The 19,059-nt window shown below is 32.2% G+C and overlaps 3 protein-coding genes across 8 annotated transcripts; 2 read left to right on the top strand and 1 right to left on the bottom strand.

Moving 5' to 3' along the window:
• The first annotated feature begins 202 nt into the window (after positions 1-202).
• On the top strand, positions 203-3,756 carry LOC108341938 (uncharacterized). Of its 5 annotated transcripts, none has more exons than XR_001833335.2 (9): positions 203-419; positions 558-704; positions 814-926; positions 1,260-1,352; positions 1,860-1,962; positions 2,034-2,108; positions 2,199-2,318; positions 3,058-3,153; positions 3,416-3,459. XR_001833335.2 is itself a non-coding variant. In XM_017579665.2 (8 exons), exons 1-8 carry the CDS (start codon positions 324-326, stop codon positions 3,473-3,475), a joined length of 783 nt encoding a protein of 260 aa, XP_017435154.1. In that variant the 5' UTR covers positions 206-323; the 3' UTR covers positions 3,476-3,756. The 5 variants fall into 5 exon arrangements, 1 of the variants encoding a protein (XP_017435154.1); XR_001833343.2 differs by having other exon boundaries at positions 204-419; positions 2,214-2,318; XR_008246506.1 differs by lacking the exons at positions 3,058-3,153; positions 3,416-3,459 and adding an exon at positions 2,764-3,051.
• A 2,748-nt stretch (positions 3,757-6,504) lies between these two features.
• Positions 6,505-10,093, top strand: LOC108323754 (probable protein phosphatase 2C 40). 2 transcript variants are annotated; one of them, XM_017556475.2, is made up of 4 exons: positions 6,505-6,728; positions 8,048-9,235; positions 9,422-9,686; positions 9,777-10,093. In XM_017556475.2, the coding sequence occupies exons 2-4, from the start codon at positions 8,054-8,056 to the stop codon at positions 9,902-9,904; spliced, it is 1,575 nt and encodes a 524-aa protein (XP_017411964.1). In that variant the 5' UTR covers positions 6,505-6,728; positions 8,048-8,053; the 3' UTR covers positions 9,905-10,093. The 2 variants fall into 2 exon arrangements, with proteins under 2 accessions (XP_017411964.1, XP_017411965.1); XM_017556476.2 differs by having other exon boundaries at positions 8,045-9,235.
• A 3,769-nt stretch (positions 10,094-13,862) lies between these two features.
• Positions 13,863-15,520, bottom strand: LOC108339176 (heavy metal-associated isoprenylated plant protein 36). The gene is made up of 4 exons (XM_017576320.2): positions 15,356-15,520; positions 15,178-15,245; positions 15,019-15,094; positions 13,863-14,741 (listed from the first exon to the last, which is right to left on the bottom strand). The coding sequence occupies exons 2-4, from the start codon at positions 15,229-15,231 to the stop codon at positions 13,996-13,998; spliced, it is 876 nt and encodes a 291-aa protein (XP_017431809.1). The 5' UTR covers positions 15,232-15,245; positions 15,356-15,520; the 3' UTR covers positions 13,863-13,995.
• Positions 15,521-19,059: the final 3,539 nt, after the last annotated feature.

Below are 19,059 nucleotides of genomic sequence, written 5' to 3'. Positions count from 1 at the left end.
AACCATGTATTATTAGTGTTATTTTACACTGTCATTATCACATGACATCTCCTTTAAAGAGTGTTAATACCTAACTAATTACAAAAATCTAATTACTTTAATTTTTCAAAAAAAAAAATAACTGAAAACCTAATCGATAGTGACTAAAATCAGTAATCTATTAAAGGATAACTACTAAACAAACCTACCCATTATATAATTCTTTCACGGTACAGAAACTTTCTATTTATCGATCACGTCAAAATCGGTGACTATTTGAGTATGAAGCATTTACGGGGTCAGGTATGATCCGAAACGAAGAACCATAGATTCAGGATTCGGTTATGGCCATGGATTTGTACAAGAATCCCACGAAGCTCGAATACTACGATGACATGTGGAGCCTCCAGTGCACTGCCACATTATTATCTCACTTCAAGGTTAATTTCTATTACTTCTTGATTTTTAGTTAGTTATTCAACTGATAATTTTTGCGAAATGACAAATATGGGAAAGGGCGAAGGACTATACAGAGAAGGAAATCTTAACTCGCTTCGTTATTGATGTAAAATGAAAAGGGCGATGATGGTAGACATGTTTTGATATTGGACCGTACGATATTCCATCCGCAAGGAGGTGGTCAACCCGCGGATACTGGCTTTGTACTCATTCATGGCTTAGAAAACAAATTTCTGGTATCTGATGTTCGATCCAAAGATGGAATTGTAAGTTTCAAGAATGAAAGGTCTTTTTTGTTGTCGAACATGTCTCTGGAGTGGTCATCAATTATTTTGTAGACATCCTCTTTTTTTTTTTATTATTATGATGATGTAGGTTTTTCACTATGGGCTCTTTGAGAATTTGGGAGGGGAATTTGAGCCTACACACGAGAAAGGGAATGAGGTTTCACTGTTTGTTGACGAGCAGAGGCGAAAACTGAACTCCAGGTTAACTTTATTTTTTTTTCAGGGGATGAAATTCTTCAGACATTTATCTTTGTGTTCTTCTTTCCTTTCCTTTTAGATTGAGTTGAGATATCCCACATATCTGATTTGTTTTACATAAATTATTTTTCTGAAGCGTACTTTTTATTTTTCTTGTGTAGCTAGGGAAATGATTTACCATCTGTACAAATTTTTTAATTACTACTTTTTTTTAGAGTGTATGATTACTGCCAGGCAGTTTTTCTATTTTGAATCTATGATTACTGCACTGCTTATAAGAAAATTTATAATTCTGTTTCTGTAAATCTCATTTTTCCTTGCTTATTTCCTGTGTAGATTGCATTCAGCGGGACATTTGCTTGATATTTGTCTGCAAAGAATAGGATTGGGTCATTTAGAGCCTGGCAAAGCCTACCATTTTTCTGATGGGTATATCATTTTACTGCTTTTTATGCTTTTGGTGTGTACTGAATTCATGGCTTGGATATGAGTGCATAATCTGAACTAGGTTTGAGACTTGAAAGTTATCTGTCTAATACTCAAGCTAAGAGGCATTGTTCAAGTTATCAAATCATTGCTGATCTAGGATAATATTAATGATGATTAAGTGGGTTTATTAGAAGTCTACAAATACAATAAATCCTTAAATTGGTCATAAAGATTAGCGTGGTGCCACCTTAGTCTTCTAGTGGCTTTTTAGCCAGTCCTTTATAATATAGAATTTAGTTATGTTTAGATCTTTGAGGGACTCGTATGGTGAAAAAAATCTTCGCAAGACTAATAGAATAACAAAATAATAGTTTCTTTTGAGGGTTTTCTCAAAACAAAGATCTTACAATTGCTAAACTCCTGCTGTTGTAATCCCATAAGTATTCGGTTTAAATGTGTTCCTAAGTTACGAAGTTTGCTCCGTACTGGCTATTGCATCATTTCCAGGCCTTGGGTTGAATATAAGGGTACAGTTCCACAAAATGAATTGCAGAGTAAGCAAAAGGATCTAGAGCTGGAGGCCAATGCATTAATTTCCTCGGGAGAAAGAGTAAGTTGTTATGTTCGTAAATTGCTTTTTATGTGACATCAGGCTCTGAAAATCTTCACCTTACGATACAGATTTCTGTTGATGTATTACCATATGATGAAGCTGCTAAGATTTGCGGAGGGAGTCTTCCTGATTATATTTCTAAGGTCAGTCTATAAAAGATATATTCTTGCTGCAAATGGTGTTTCTATCCACATTGTAGCAGCCTTCATAAGTCCTAACTATGGAAATCTAAGAAACTCTTGATCCAGCCATTGTGAATGTGATGAAATCAGTTCAAGTCTTAATATCGGTACCAGTGAAGGAACACGGCTGTTTTCCCTTCGCTGCCTTCTTGTATTTGATTGTTTTTGTCGGTGAGTATGACTGACTTCTTGCCCTATATTTAAACCAATCTGGAGAGGGTCATATACTAGACTTCGATCATGTTGGTTGACTGTTTTGAAAAACTGTTTATGAATTCTCAAATTTACAGTCACGTGAGGATATTTTAACGTGTTTGTCTATTGAGCACATTTTTGTTCTCTAAAAATTTGTCTTTGTAGTACTTAAAGAAAGCAGAAAAAGAGAATGAGAAAACATTCCAACTATTTCTTTTTTTTTTTTTTTCTTGAAACACCTGTTTTGAAAATAATTGTCAAAACTCTACAGATTTTAGATGAGAAATTGATTTACGAGTTGTGTGAAATTGTTTTAATCTATTAAAATGGTTTTTTGAAGTAACTGTGTTCTATGTTTTCCGTTTTTTGTTGACGTCTAAATCAATGTATTATTATTCACACTGCCTTATTATTTGTATAGAGTATGAAATCGGTGGTTGTATCTGGTAAGCAGTTTTATAATGTCAGATATCTTCAACGCCCAAGCTACAGGGTCCTTGCTTATGTGGCGCTTTCTTAGAATGGAACTGTAGCAATTCTTTTAAATTAGCTGACGGGTAGCATTCACTGTCTCACATATGTGTACATCACACGCTTATGCATATATTAAAGTATACAAAACTATGTTAAGTTCATCTCTAGCATGAATCTGGTTTTGTTCTTATTTTCTGCACCACTACATTATGTTTCAATATTGATGCATCCACTCTCACAGGAAAGCACACCTCGCATTGTGAGGATAGGAGATAATCCTGGCTGCCCATGTGGTGGTACTCATGTTGCTGACATTTCAGACATCGTACAAATTAAGGTATGGAATCCATTATTTGAACTAGCTGCTAGTTTGGTTTGATATGATATTTTTTGTGTAAGTTTGCTCTTTGTAATCAGCAGGCTTCACTCTTTGTAAGTAGCACCAATGAATTTCTTTCATTGAAACTGTTGAAAATGAAAATTTTGTTGTTCAAAGACCTAATACTTAGTTTATAAAATGATAGACTTTTTTTAGTTTTATTTGGTTGCTTGGTAACAATTTTGTGCTATATGCTTCTATAATCTGTGTATATGATCAGGTCTCGCAAATTCGCTCGAAGAAGGGGCAAACAAAAGTCTCTTACAAAGTGGAATCCTAGTTATATGCGGTTGAGTCTGCTGCTGTGAAACTGCTATTTTAGCTCCGTACTTTTCTGACTACTCTCTGATAAGCATCGCCGAAAACTAGCTGATAGTAGTTTCTATTTAGGTCCTCAATAAATAAACTTCTTTTGTAAACATTTACAAAAGAAAACAAGATTGTAAAAGAAACAAAGATTTTATTCAAGTTAAAATCATCTCATGTATTATGTAACTGAGAAAAAATGTCATTGTATCTTAGTTTACTCCTACTCACATGACACACCATTATCCGCTTCGACATGCCATATTCTCTTCAATCCAAAACCTGGTTCTAATTTCCAAAATTCAAAGTAATCAATCACCCTTGGATTTGCTTGAAACTCACGCGTATTGATATGTTGACTACTAGACAATATCTTTGAAATGCAGGTAGGTATGTGGTTTTGTCGCCTCCTCTCTAAAGAGTTTATGCACGTCACGATCACAATGATTTTGATCTTTCTCTGTCCCAGCTGTTCTCATGCTAATGAGAAAATTGAATAGTTTAAAGTTTAAAAAAAAAATGGGTGGTAGTGATGAGTTTGGCACCTTGTCAAAAGTCGAAACTCTTTTTCTTTGTTTAGGCTGCCAAAAATAGGGGTGCAAGAATGGTCCGTGTAAATCTGCATGGAAGGGTATAATGCGCAGCTCCTTTCTTTTGCTATCAGCCGCCACACCCTTTTGTTCAAAGTGGCAGCATCCTTTGGTGAGTATCGTATGGTCCATAAATAAGCCGTAACATTATAACCACCATTATTACTCGGTCAAAAGTGTGACAGGAAGGAACCAATCTTCAAATCCACTTCTAACACTATTATTATTACTTCAATTTCGTGAAAAATACTCTGTATGGAGACACGTGAGTACAAAAGTAAGATGAACAACACACAACGTTCAGCCATTCAGCTCACTGGCAGCATCTCTGCATGTGTTTGGCAGTAATGTAATGAGCATCTATTCTCTATACCCTAAAGTAACATCACTACTCCTCCAACTCTTTCTTAGACACAGCCTAAACCAATAATTTCATCCTTCAATAGACGGAACCGTTAGGTTTTATGAAATTATTTTCTCATTAAAATCAATTTTTTTTATGTTTAGTTAAAAACTATTTTGTCTTCAAATTATAATTTCTAATTAACAAGATTTGTCTAATTAATATGGAGTGGTGTTTTTTCATCTTTTATTCACAGTTTATCAGTGTATACATTTTAATATGCAACTTTATGTGTTTGGAACTCATTAAAAAACATACGTGTTTTGGTTATAGGACTGAGTCACTAAATACCTTCACAATTTGTGTTTTCTTACCGTCCACAGGTGTACCTGTTAAAGATACTCCAATATCAAAGTAAGTAGTTGAACCGTTCCATAATCCAATATGACAATGACAGTAATAAATCCACAATAATTATTTATACATACCTTTTACCTTTAACTTGTATTTATAATTTTTAGGCATGGGCCTAGCATTGGCGATATTTTAATCTCGACCAAATCCTGGTCTAATATCCTTAAACTCGATTTATCTTAATCTCTTTAACATTAATCATTTACGTTTATGAGACCGGCCGTCTCTGTCGACGCCTTTGTCTGCTTTGCTGGCCGTCCGGTCATATAAAGTTTGTAAACTGTGATGACCGTCTAGTCATGTGATACAATACGTATTTAGTAATTTTCCAATCTATTTCAAACCAAAGATGCAAAAACTTCGTATTCTTACTTCAATTTGATGCATTCTGTCTTTGGTGAGCATGCATCCAGACACGTTATAGAGATGTTAAAAATACAAAATAATTTTTACTGATATTTTATGAATATAAGAGTAACATCATATATATCGTGAAATATAGCACTCTTATAATTTTATGTCATAAATGTAATCTCTAAATTTGATATTATTATATCCGTGTTTGTAGATTGGACTGGATATGTTTTAAAGACAAAAATAATCTGATTTAATAGCTTCAATTTTCTTAATTCATCATCGAATCAGTTTAAAATGTATACCAAATTCAATTTAAAGCAACTTAGATAATATCAGAGTTTATATTTTTCTATATAAATAATAAAGATTCATGATAAAAATAATTTATAACTGTGTTTGCAGATTGGATTGAATGTTTTAAAGACAATAATTATCTGATTTAATAGCTTCAATTTTCTTAATTCATCATCGAATCAATTTAAACGTATACCAATTTCAATTTAAAGCAACTTAGATCATATCAGAGTTCACATTTTTCTATATAAATAGTAAAGATAAATAATAAAAATAATTTAGAATTTAAAAAATTTCATTTGTAACTTATTATAGGACAAATAATAGTATAATTTTTCGAATATATGTTATATATAACTTTGAAAATAAACTTACGATAATTATATTCATTACTTAAAAAATTAAATAAAAAATATTTTCATAAATATGAATAAGTTATATAATTACACAAAAAAAGAGAGATTATAATAGGTATAGTAAAACCATAATAAAAGTATGTCTATATATAAATTTAGTTTGATCTGTTTTTAAAATCAAATCTAAAACTTAACTAATAAACAACGGTTTTTAGTTTAGTTGTTTTCCAAAATTTATGAATATATTTCTCTGTTTCTCTGAACATCATCAATATTTTTTTCCTTCAAACTTTTACCTAAATCTTATTTAAAATTGCTCTAAAACTCTCAACATTTGAAAAAACAAGATTGAAACATTAACCCGGACCAAAATTATAAAAAAAAAAATAAGAAGAAAGGAATTAAAAAACTAAATCTGCACATTAACGATAAAGGAGGAAGATAAAGAAGGAAGATAAAGAGAAAGAAAAAAGGAAAAGTCAACGAGTGAGGAGAGAGGTTGACTGAAAAATGAAGGGTTGGTGAAGAATAGGGGTAAATCTGAAAGAGCTAAGAGGACAAAGAAGAGTGAAAGAGAGTGATTTGGGCGTTGTGGTGAGTTTTGGGTTGGCAACGGCTAATATATACCATCCAATTCCAAATGCAATTTCATTGTGATACGGATTCTCCACTTGTTGCCGCACACACACACACACACACATACACGAAACGCAACCAAATATATTTTCTTTCTCTGCCCTTTCGGGATTTGCTAAGTCACACTCTCTTGTATATATACTCCCACTCTCACTCACTCCTTTCTCTCTTCTATCATACCCGCATTCTCACAATCCCTCCTCTCTTTTTGCCTTCGCTCTATTGGGTTCCTCACTGGTCAGTTCCTTTTCTTAAATTTTCTGTCTTTCTCTATTATGCCTTTTCTAAGGGATTGTCTTCCCTTGCTTCCATGCTGCCCTCTTCAAAAGACTCGATTTTGATTGCTTCTTCTTATTTGGGGTGTCTCTGATTATTAGCATTTCCTGTGCTTTCATTTTATTTCACCTCGGGTTTCGTTTTTGAACTTTTACTTGCATTGGGTGCTCATAGCTATACCTTCAGAGTAGGAAGCTTTTCTCTGAGAGAAATTGGTGCCGAGCAAAATCTGCTTCCCGTCATTTGCTGATCGCTGGGCCATTGGACACCCTTTCTGAATGAATTAATGTTTATATTTAAACGCCCCTCTATTTTTTAAGGGGTTTTGGTGGAGGGTCTTTGTTGTTAAGCTCCTTTTGTTGTGTGGATTGCTTGAACTAATCTAGGTTTTCAAACCGAAGACTTATATGATAACTTTATACACGCGTATATATGTAGTTTAATTTTTATGATCTCCCTGTTGATGTGTATTGCCTGCAATTCTGGGGTTGAAGCTAATATTTTACTGTGCAGATGCTTCATTTTTCATGTGTATTATGGTTTGGACTTTCATTGTTTTCGTTGTCTTGCTATGAACCTTTCTGTATGGATAATGGGCATCATGATGGAAGATCTGATATTCTTGACCCGGGATAAAGAATAATATCAAATCTTTCGATCAAAATCTCTGAATTGGATGCTTTGTAATAATTTCTTCAATATCAGCAATTCCCCAAACAATCCATGAGGTTCATCAAAATCTTAAAAAAAATAAATTGGCTATATGTGGAACCGAATGCTGATACTGAAAAGCTATAAGTAAAAATTCTACAAATTTTAAGTCTCATTTTTTAATTCTAGCCGTATATTTTAGTGCTTGGTGATCTCATGTCAAATTGTTGTGATATTTTACCATTTGCGAGTCTGTCCTATCCTTGTGTAAATTATTTTGATTTGGCCATTTACTTTTTATGTTAGCATTGTTTGTTCATAAAACAAAACATCTGATAGACCATACTCTTAGAAAAAGTTTCTCTTGGTTTTAAATATTAAATTCAGTTTCTTTTGGTTTTATATTTTCAAGTTCAAAATGCATTTTGTCTTTTCTTTGTAATGCTCGTGCACTATAACCACCTTGGTTATATATAGATCTATTTTATCTGATTATCACTTTACAAGAATCAGTATTCCTATCACCTTATATTATACAGGGATATATATATGTGTGTTGTGTGTGTTTTCCTTTCAGTATATGTATACCTGTGGTACTGATACTATTGAGAATGGATTTCTTAAAGCAGGGTATAATGCTTAGTCCTGAAGGAGAACTTGAAATAAGTTTTGGCTATAAATGCAACAGTGATAGAGGTATTCCCTGTGAGGTTGCCAGTGGCTGCAAAATCCTTCCCGGAGTGCGTAGAACAAGTAGTTTCTCTTGCTTGTCAGGTGCAGCCTTAAGTGCGAATGCTACATTAGCCAACACAAACATCTGCAATGGTAAAATAGGTGAAGAAATCCTTCCAAGTTGGGACTCTCCTAATTCATTTCGTAAGGTAACCTCTTCGCCAAGTCTTTCAAAGTTGGACATACTATCATCTTCCCTCCCAAGTAGTTTGTCTTACCTTAGCTGCAGTCCTTCTACTACAAGTGACATCCTCGAATATGACTCTTGCACGTTAAAATCAATGAGCGATCCTTCCAGAAGTGAAGGTTTTCTTAATGTTAAGGAAGTTCAAGTAGCAGGAGGAGCTGCCGGTGAAGACAGAGTTCAAGCAGTTTGTTCTGAAGAAAATGGGTGGCTATTCTGTGCAATTTATGATGGCTTTAATGGAAGAGATGCAGCCGATTTTCTGGCTGGTACCCTGTATGACACCATCATATCATATTTTGATAAGTTAATCGAGGAATTGGAGCCAGGTTACATCAGAGCTTATAATGATGGGGGCTTGGATGAATCCCTGCAATGTAAGTTGAATGACAGCCTTATTTATCACGAAGATCAATCTATGGCAAGGTTTAAAGGAATAAATGATTCTAATCATGGATGTTATGCAAAGTGTAGCCTATCTACTAAGTCAGAACTATCATGTGATCCATTTTCACAAGGGGTACTTGATATCCTTGAACGTGCTATTAGTCAGGCAGAGAATGATTTCCTGTACATGGTGGAGCGGGAAATGGAGGAACGTCCTGATCTAGTTTCTATTGGATCTTGTGTTTTACTAGTGCTTCTTCATGGTAATGATTTGTATACACTTAATCTGGGTGACAGCAGAGCAGTTTTGGCAACCTGCATTACAGGTTGCCGAATGGATAAGAGTGAGAGACTGAAGGCTATACAGCTTACAGATAATCACACCGTTGATAATGAAGTTGAAAGAGCTAGACTTCTGGCCGAACATCCCGATGATCCCAGGATCGTTATAGCAGGAAAAGTGAAAGGGAAACTCAAGGTTACTCGCGCTTTTGGAGTTGGCTACTTGAAAAAGGTTGGTTGATATTCTCTCCTATCACCAAAACACTTTGGTACTCATGTTTTAGCAAATAAAGGTGATAGTTATAAACCTTTAAATTCAAACTATATACTGCGATTGAGTGGAAGGTTGCAAAGAATATATCTTTGTTCTACCAAGTACCAAACATAGATTTGATTTTCTTATTTTATTCTGGTGCAGAAAAATTTGAATGATGCTTTGATGGGAATCCTTCGAGTTCGTGATCTTAAAAGCCCACCATACATATCCACTCAACCATCACTGAATGTCCATAGAATCTCAAGCTCCGATCAATTTGTGATAGTTGGAAGTGATGGTTTATTTGACTTCTTCAGCAACGATGAGGCAGTAAAGCTTGTAGAGTCTTATATCTTGAGCACCCCTTTTGGCGATCCAGCAAAGTTTCTGATAGAGCAGCTTGTGGCTAGAGCAGCTGTTTCTGCCGGTCATTTTTCGATATCTTTTGTTTGATTTTCATTAATATAGACGTTGCTTGTTTTATTATATGATTATTGGTTGAGTAATGCTCATGTAGGTTTAAGCATGGAAGAGTTGATGAACATTCCAGCTGGGAGGAGAAGGAAGTACCATGACGATGTGACCGTAATTGTGATCATGCTTGGGATGAATCAACGGACTTCAAAGGCATCAACTTGCATTTGAGAGTTACCACGAAGAAAAAACGACAAAAACTTTGTATCTATGTAGCTTTTCATAGGATGTTCTCGTTTGATTAGTTTTTCCTAGGCTGTGTTACTTTAAACTGTATATATCGCATTTTACAAGAACCTCTAGGGCGTTAGGTCCTATTATTTGTAAACATTAATAACAGTATGAACTTTTTTATGTGCACTATGTAGCTCAATAATATCCCTGATCCATGGTACCATCAACTCATATTAAACATTTAAATATGTGTTTATTTTATTTATGAAAATGCATAATGGGTAATCTTTTCTTTTTCAAAGACTAGAAGAGAACAATCATCAAATAAAACTTAAAGACAATGCAAACATAAAGTGAAAATGGATGACAATATAATATTTTTTAAATTAAAGGGGTGTTTGTGTCAAATTTAAAGAAAAACCGAGCATTCGATATATATAAAACTATTTCCGGTCAAGTTTAAAATAAAATAGCACACAAATCATATACGTCATATAGTTTCATTATATTAAAGTAATAATTAAGATATGTCAAAGTATATGTTAAAGTAACGAAAAGAACAAAATTATATCTTATGAAGCAAAGTAACTAAGAAATATTGTTATATCTTATTAGTGTTCGTATAAACAATGTTCGAAGTAACATTATATATCGCTAAAAGATTATTAAGAAATATTATTACTAAAGTCAACTAAATGTTGTAACTAATGAAAAAAACATGGCGGGGTTCTGGAGAACAAAGAGCAGTCATCAACACTTGCTAAACAATTTGTTAATAGCAACACTGGTTGTGGGCCTCGTTTACACAAAAGTCAAGTATAGGTTTCGAATGAAAAATGTTTCTTTAACAATTTTTTTTAAAATTCTTGTACAACATCATAGGTACGTAATAGCTTATAATTAGTCTGTTTTAAACATACGGATCAATAAAATAATAACACACTCTATTGTCAAAAAATTGTTAACATATTTTTAAATATGTTTACACAATTCAATTTCGAAGTGGGATAGTTACATTATTTTTTTAATCTTTTTAAATGATTTTTTGTTAGATTTAAATTTGATATAACGTGATATGAAAGAAGATAGAAATTTATTGTTTCGAAACGATGATTAAGTAACATAAAAATCAGATTATGAGATTTTAACTTATTTAGACTTGTAAGTTTTGATTTAATATAATAATCGTATAAAATTAATAGTTTTATACTTTTTCATTTTACACTTCATTTACAAATATTGTGCTAGTAAGAAAAAAAAATTATTATTCTCATGACTCAACATTTAATTTAAGATTTTATCCTATTAAATTATCGTTTTCATTTTATTTTTAATAAAACTTAAATGATATAATTCATTTTGGTGTGGTAGGCCAATTCATTTGCCCTGTATTTGACTGATCGGACCAAAACGAGTAAAATGATCTTCTTTGACATCTTTAATTTTGATTATTGTGGAGTAAATTTTTGTTTCTTTATCTATATGGGTTACTTGATAAATAGGTTTTCTAAAAAGGAAAAAAATGTAGAAAAAGAAAAAATAGAAAGTGAAGTTGTTTGAAAGATACCGAAAAATATAAATAAATAAAATCAAAATTTATAAAAATTTGTAAATGATTTTATTGATATATTAATATATTTAAATAATAACTTATGAAATAAAATTTTAAAAATAATTTAATATAAAAAATAAGTTTAGAAAATTTTAAATTCAAGTTAAAATAAAAATATTTTATTTAATTTAATATTTTAATATTAATTATTTAATTGTTTTAATCGATTAACTCATAAGGTAGTGGGGTATCTTCCATGCCACTAAACATTTGACAAGGTAGTAATTAATGCAACAGTATCTAACTTACTCGGGTATCTCTAGCCTTTATTTATAGATTTTACGTTAGACTTTTGATCAATATTGGCCTATTTGCAGTCCATTATGAGTAATTACACTTTAATATCTTAATTATCAGTTTTAAGGTTAATATATTATAGTAATGTTATCCGAGTCGATGCTTGACTTATATGAACTGGTGTATGGTTAGTTGACCTGTTTGGTAGTTAGTCGAGCTCAATATTCTGCTCACTGAGCTGGTGATTGGTTATTTGGGTTGGTACATATCCGATCGACCTCTTTGGTTACCAACTAGGCTCAATAACTTGCAGTCTAGGTTGCGGGATGTCCAAAAGGGTTGGTATATGATCAATCGGTCTATTTGATATTTGATTGAGCTCACTGACTTACTCTCCAAACTATGGATTAACTATCCGAACTGGTTTATGACTAGTAGTCAATCAAGCTCACTGGTTGACCACTATAACTGTAGTTAACTGTTCAGACTTAGGCTGACCAAACTACCATATAATACAAATATAAATTGTTTTATCCCACAAGAATTTTAAAATATGAGATTTCTGCTACAACTTTCTATCCATCTTCAAAAAGTACAGGCTAGCCTCAATTTAAAATGTATTAGTTTTTCTGTCCCGTTATTTTTATTATTATTATGAAGAACCTGATCTATATTTTTGAGATTGTGGATAATAAAGTGATCTATTGCGAAATAAACATCCCCAATAGAGAAAATCCACATGGTCTTGTAGAAAAATGATATTAAAATAAAGTGAGAATGAAAGAGTTTTTCCATTGTCCTAAAAAAATTGCACCTTATGAGTTGAACGGCAGTGTCCTATCGTGCAGTGCATTTTATTTCACTTCAATGCAGCACTACTTTTTAACTGCTCTTCACCCATGTTTCTTCCTTTTATACTTTTTCTCCACTTTTTTCCCTTCATCTTTACAATGCCTTAGGTCCACATCCTGATTCCCTCACATGGCCTCGCTTAACATCTTAACATGCAAAATGCAGACAACATTAATTGTTCCCTCATACTTATCTCATTACGGAACCATCATTTTTTACTACATTTATTTCCACAAAACTATCGCAGCACAAACACACTCTTCCCTCTGTTATGTGCTTTGCCAAAATGTATAAATAATCTTTTTCACACTACCAACATTATAATCGTTCCTTTAATACTGTTCTGTTGCAATTTCAAACATTGATTCAATTCAATCTCATTCTGCTTTATTCGTGCAGGCAAGTTGATTTCGGGAATCTGGAAGGGGTGACCGAATAATGATTCTCATTATTCGAACAAAATAAATTGACTTTGAGATTATGCAGTTTTGACCCAAAGCTAGAATTTCAAGAAAGGACAAGTCCTTTTGGCATGTCATGCTACCCTGTGGCGTCAGATTATGCAGTTCAGCTTTGAATGAATAACACCCATTTTTCTATCACAACTTTGAAGTTATAACAATATAATTTATACACCGTGTGCCCAAGAGAGAAAATTTCATGCAAAAAAAAAAATAATAATAACTCTGCTTAGATATATGTTCTTAGGTTGATGATAGTGCTATTATTTTATGTTTTTGCCATGTCCCAGAAAACATCAGCCAAACGCGGCACTAATCACGGCTGGGTCAATGGACTTTTTTCAAGCGTCCTTGTTGGAGCAAATGCAGTGAGAGTCCTGAATTTGTTGAAAATTGTGATGAAGCCCTAACTTGAAAAGATGATTAGCATGGAAGTATTATATTGAAATGGTGAGTGATTTTTCTGATAAATTATGATTTGGTTTAAATAGTGAGACTGCGAAAGTACATTTGGCAGCATGAAAAAGATTCTTATGTGTAGCTTCATTCCATTGCCTTGCCTCTGCTTTGCCTGCATAGCACAGTCCAGTCTTCACGAAATGCCCTTCGGACGTGACATTGACATGCTTGCCATCTAATCCTAACACCTCATCTCTTGGCAAATTGCATAATAGTAAGAGAGATGATTATCGAAAGGGTCCATGATTCACCATTATTTACAGTTTGGTCCATCAAAATGAAAATAAGTAAAGTTGGCAACAGGGTATATATATATATATATCTGAACCCAGAAAATCCAAGAACAGCACAAAGCTCCATCGATTTTCCCTCAAAAAATACAAAACTAGCATACCATATAGCGTAGCATAGCAAAACAAGAGCTGATATGGGACCATGAAAGAAACAAAAAGGTAGTATCTTGGTTCTCACATGATAGAACAGCCATTTGCATTCTCGTCGCTGAAGATCTCGAAGGGAACGAAGGGCGTAGATTGAAGGCGATAAGGATCGTGGTCTATGCCTGCACACATGTAGGGCAATGGTGAAACATAGTAGGAAGGACCACCCATTGTTCCCATGGGACATAACCTGTTGTGAGTTGCCAGATACACAAGTGGGGGATAACAGTAAGTTTCTGGATACAGGTTGAATTGCTGACGTGTAGGGCTCAGATTCACCTGCCCAGAGGATCCACTGTGCGCAGCTCCACCGTTACATGCTGAACTTCCATCACTCTCACTTTTTTCCATCTCTTTCTTTTTCTTTTTCTTCCCAACTCCTTCGCTTTGACCACTCTTGTTCTCCGATTCTGCAGACTGATTTTCTCCGCCGCCGCCGCTGCTCTTGCTTTCGCCGTTGCCCCTCTCCCCAGAACTTTTTTCGTTCGTCTTTTTCTTGCTAGTGTTCGCGGTGGTATTGGTAGCCACTGCATTTGTCGTGGTGGAGTGATTAATCTTGCCTTCGGATTCTTCTCCTTGTTCGTTTTTCTTCTTTTTCTTCTGCTGCTGCTTGTCTTTGTCGGAGTTATTTCCCTTCCCGGCCGCGAGATTCTCCGGCCAAATCTCGGCGTGTTTTCCGGCTTTCTCCAGTTTCCTTATCAGCGTCTCAACGCCGACGCTTCCGGTGACCGTCACTTTCTGCTGCTGTGGGTCAACCGTTGTGGTGAAAACACCTGTGAAATAACCCGACATTGAAAATTCTGTCACCATTAACCACCTAAAAACAGTGTACAGTGAAAAAACGTTAATAGTAAATGGTCCGGTTCAAGCTAACGGAAAATGACAATCTTTGTTAGCACAGTGAAATTTGAGATACGGAATCTGTCCATGCATGAGAAAAATTTACCAAAAGAAAACAAAAAAGGGAAAGCTTGTAGGTTAACAGGGTACGTAAAAGAAGTAATTTTGCTGGGCAGAGCAGAAAGAGAGAAGGGTAAATTTCTGTGTTACCATCTATGCTCTGTAAGACCTTCTTCACTTTCCTCCTGCAACCTTCACAGTGGATGGAAACTTTCAAGAACCATGTCTGAGACAGAAAAGAAAGCAACTTAGGCAGAAAATTTTCAAAGAAAAAGCAAAAAATGACTTCTTTTTGGTTTAGAGAGTAACCTGATACATCAATGGCTCAGAGGGAAGAACAGCTTGGGAGGATTTTGCATCCATGAGAGAAAGTGTGTCTGTGAGAGAATGTGGCGAAGTGAAGAAGTTGAAAAATATGGGAAAATGAGAGTGAAAGTTAAAAGATAAAATGAAATGAAAAAGAGAAGGGAAAATGCCAAGAGTGTACCAGAGTTGTGTACTCTTCGTTTGGGGAGCAAAGTAAGCAGGCCAGAAAAATGGCTACCAAAGTATAATGTGACAATGACACAAGAACAACACACTTCCTGCTTCTCCTTTCTTTTCTTTTCTTTTCCTTCTATTCTACCTCTTATTTTATTTTTCAAATTTTCATTCTTTTTTAACTAATCAAATAAAATTAACATGCCATGTCTAATTTCTTTTCACCATAGCAACCTTATTGTGTGCATTTCTCTCTATTTGCTGTCCTAATTTGTTGTCTTTTCATGGATGTACTGACCTTTTGTTTCTTGTGGGATGTTTACAGGACCCGAATAATTATTCCTCTTGGTAAGACTATTTAATGTGGTTATGTCTAAATTCATGGAGACACACGTTATGTTTATTATGGGTATTAGTAACTTTGGTTCGTAGGTATAAAATTTATGGTCTTGTTGTACGTGTTATAGGTGGAGGCTCTTGGTAGCCAAAGGGGTGAGTTTCATTAGGACCAGGTTTTCCCCAAATTACCTTGAAAAAGTTCCTACCTTGTACAAACGCATGGAAACAAAATTCCTGGCTTTCACAGATTGGGTTTGACCACTGAATTTGTGTTTGGAAACAGGAAATAGTCACGTCTACTATGCTACAAAACGTGAAAGATAGAGCTATTTATTTCTTAACGTGAACCTAAAAAGATGTTTGCAGTGTGAGACCAAACATGTTCTAATGCCAAGGTTACGATTCTTGAGAGCAACTCAGGACTAAATAGAACCTCAAATATTTACACATACGACAAGATAAAAACGCCACAGTTATGGGAAAACAGAAAAAAAAAAGTGAAGAATATACAAAGTAACTTAAATCGCGGTTCATCAGAAGAAAAAGTGTTTCTTAAATATTTCTAATTTGGACTAAAATTTAGTATCCAGCAAATAAAGAGCTGTGATAAGGTAAGTTACTCACTTCACCACAAGGTGAAAGTTGAAAACTTTATAATCCTTACTCTATATATGAATACATATTTTTTTTAATAATCTTTAATCATTTCTTTAAAAAAAATCATCTTTAATTAATTTACAATCTTTGTTGTTCAAAAGTAGTTATAAGGTTTAACTATTTTTACTGCAATTCGCATTGAGAATGAAAAATAAATTAAGATAAATATGTTTCAATGCCAATTATAATTTTTTTTTATTTCTTATCCAATACTTTAATCACACAATGGCGAGGATTTTCTAATTTTAATAAGAAACTCAAAATTTGTATTGGAAAGGAAAAGTAAGTCAAGTTTCTTTATAAATTAAAATTAATTTACACATTAATTAATTAAAAAAAGGTTCTTATATAAATTTTTAAAATTTTACTCATTATTTTTTATATAAATTGTAACGGCTTAAAAAAAACATAACAAAACATATAATATAAAAAATATATATATAATATATAGTATTTCAAAATACAATCTAAATATACAAATATAATTTTTTTACAGAACTAAAGCCATTTTTCAAATGTTATTATTTATCCTCTTAAAACACATGTTAAGATAAGTTATTCGAAATAAATTTCTAACGTATGAGAATAATATAAAAAAATAATTTTATTAACCCCTCCTAAATAATTCAATTTCCATCCAACACAAACATACAAAAATCATGCAGTAAATTTATATAATATTGATTGACATTTTCAAACAAATCCATATTAAGTTTTATTATAGACTAATAAATACTTTGATTTAAAACCAAACCCAAAAATCATAAATAAGGATAAGTTCATTATAGTTCACAGTTATACACATGTACAAATCTTTATTTATTTCTTATCACCTAATTTCAAGTCTATGTAATTAAAATCATAAGCGAAGCAAGGAAATTTATGTTAGAATAGGTGTTAATAGTTAATACGCAACTCAAATGATGATTTACACATAATTTTCAATATATGACCCCAAATTATACTACTTTAGTCAATCTCTCAATAAAATGATAATACAACGTAACTCATTCAAATAAAACTACACATCAATCAAATATAAAATAAACTAATATTCATTTATATTTTAAAAAACATACATATTCAATCACTCAAAGAGATATTTTTTTTAGTCTAATAAAAAATAACCTTACTTGAATTTTGGATATAAATTAAGATGAGTTGCAGTTTTATTTTCGTTTTCTAAAATTTAGTTGATTTTGAACTTTATTTATACTTCAACGAAAAATATTTCAATTGAATAAAAATGGGACAGAGAAAAAAGTTTGAATCTTTATTCTATTTTTACTCAAGTGAAAATTCTCTACTCAACAAAAACATCAAAAAAAAAAAAAGTTTTAGCAACAAAATCTTCCCAATTTTCAAAAAACATTTTCAAAAGCATTTTAACAATGCAATTTATAAACCATTCAAATTATCAATCCAACTCTTAATTTATTCAAATATTATCATGTATTCACTTTAAATCAAGCTTGTTCCTTACATGCATATATCTATGCACATATCAATATCACAAATTATTACATGAAAAGATACATAAATTTATTATATTTATCTAAACCATATTGAAAATCAGTTCAAAGTAACTTTATATTTAACCTACATAACATAGATCAAAATATCAAGCAAAACTTAACCACATTCAAACAAATTTTTAATCAACTACAATTTTTATGCATAAAATTCAAAATATTGTGATCACATCACCTTTATATCAAAATAATATATTTTAAGGTTCTATAAATAAAGAAATTCTTACCTATAATATTGATTTTCAAAGCAATTTTTAAAATTCAAGTTATAATTCCAAATTTTAGAAACACATAACAAGATATCCAAAGATAACAAAATATTGATATTTGATAAAATTAGTTAAAGATCTATAAATTTCTGTTTGGAAATTTACATTCCCATAATTATATAACAAGGAGTGACGAGGTGCAACATGATTTTGAATAGATGAGTATGAAGAAAAACAAATTTAAGAAGATTTCCATTTTTTATTATCTTTTATTAATATTTATGAAAATAAAATATCCAAACCAATTCTTAATATTTTCTAGTAATTAATCCTAGTGTACAAAGACAACCACTGAAAACAACTTTAGAACAATTAATTATATTTTCAATTAGAATTACTAGTATGACACAAGTAAGTTTGTAAACATTATACAAGTCTCACATAGGTTCAAAAATATTATTTTTTTTCAAATCAATATTTACTTAAAATTTAAATTTAAAAAATATTATATATGATATACTTAATATAAAACACTTATAATCTGACATAACCACACGTCTCAATGTTAAAATAATCAATCTAAACAACGTATCCCTGTATCAAATATATCCCTATTTCTAGTTACACGTGGAATTATCTTCCTATTATTTATTTAATAATATATATATATATATATATATATATATATATATATATATAAACATACTATTTAATAAAAAAAAAATTTATGAAAAACTATAAAACATCTCATAAGAAAATCATAGTCTCCTTCTAAACTTTTGTATCTTATATTAACAAATCCGAAGCGAATTAAATATTAATAATATTAATATTTCAGTTCACCTTTTTATTAATTAAATCTGTGTAAATCACACTGTAGTACTTGTTTTAATATCAATCTTGCTTTAACAACAAAATGGGACTGTACATATTAGGTATTGTTTGGCCTTTTTCATATATATCTCTTATAGTTC

The sequence above is a fragment of the Vigna angularis genome, chromosome 1 (assembly GCF_016808095.1).
Source record: "Vigna angularis cultivar LongXiaoDou No.4 chromosome 1, ASM1680809v1, whole genome shotgun sequence".
In the NCBI taxonomy this organism is placed as follows: domain Eukaryota; kingdom Viridiplantae; phylum Streptophyta; class Magnoliopsida; order Fabales; family Fabaceae; genus Vigna; species Vigna angularis.
This window is presented reverse-complemented; position numbering and strand designations above follow the sequence as displayed.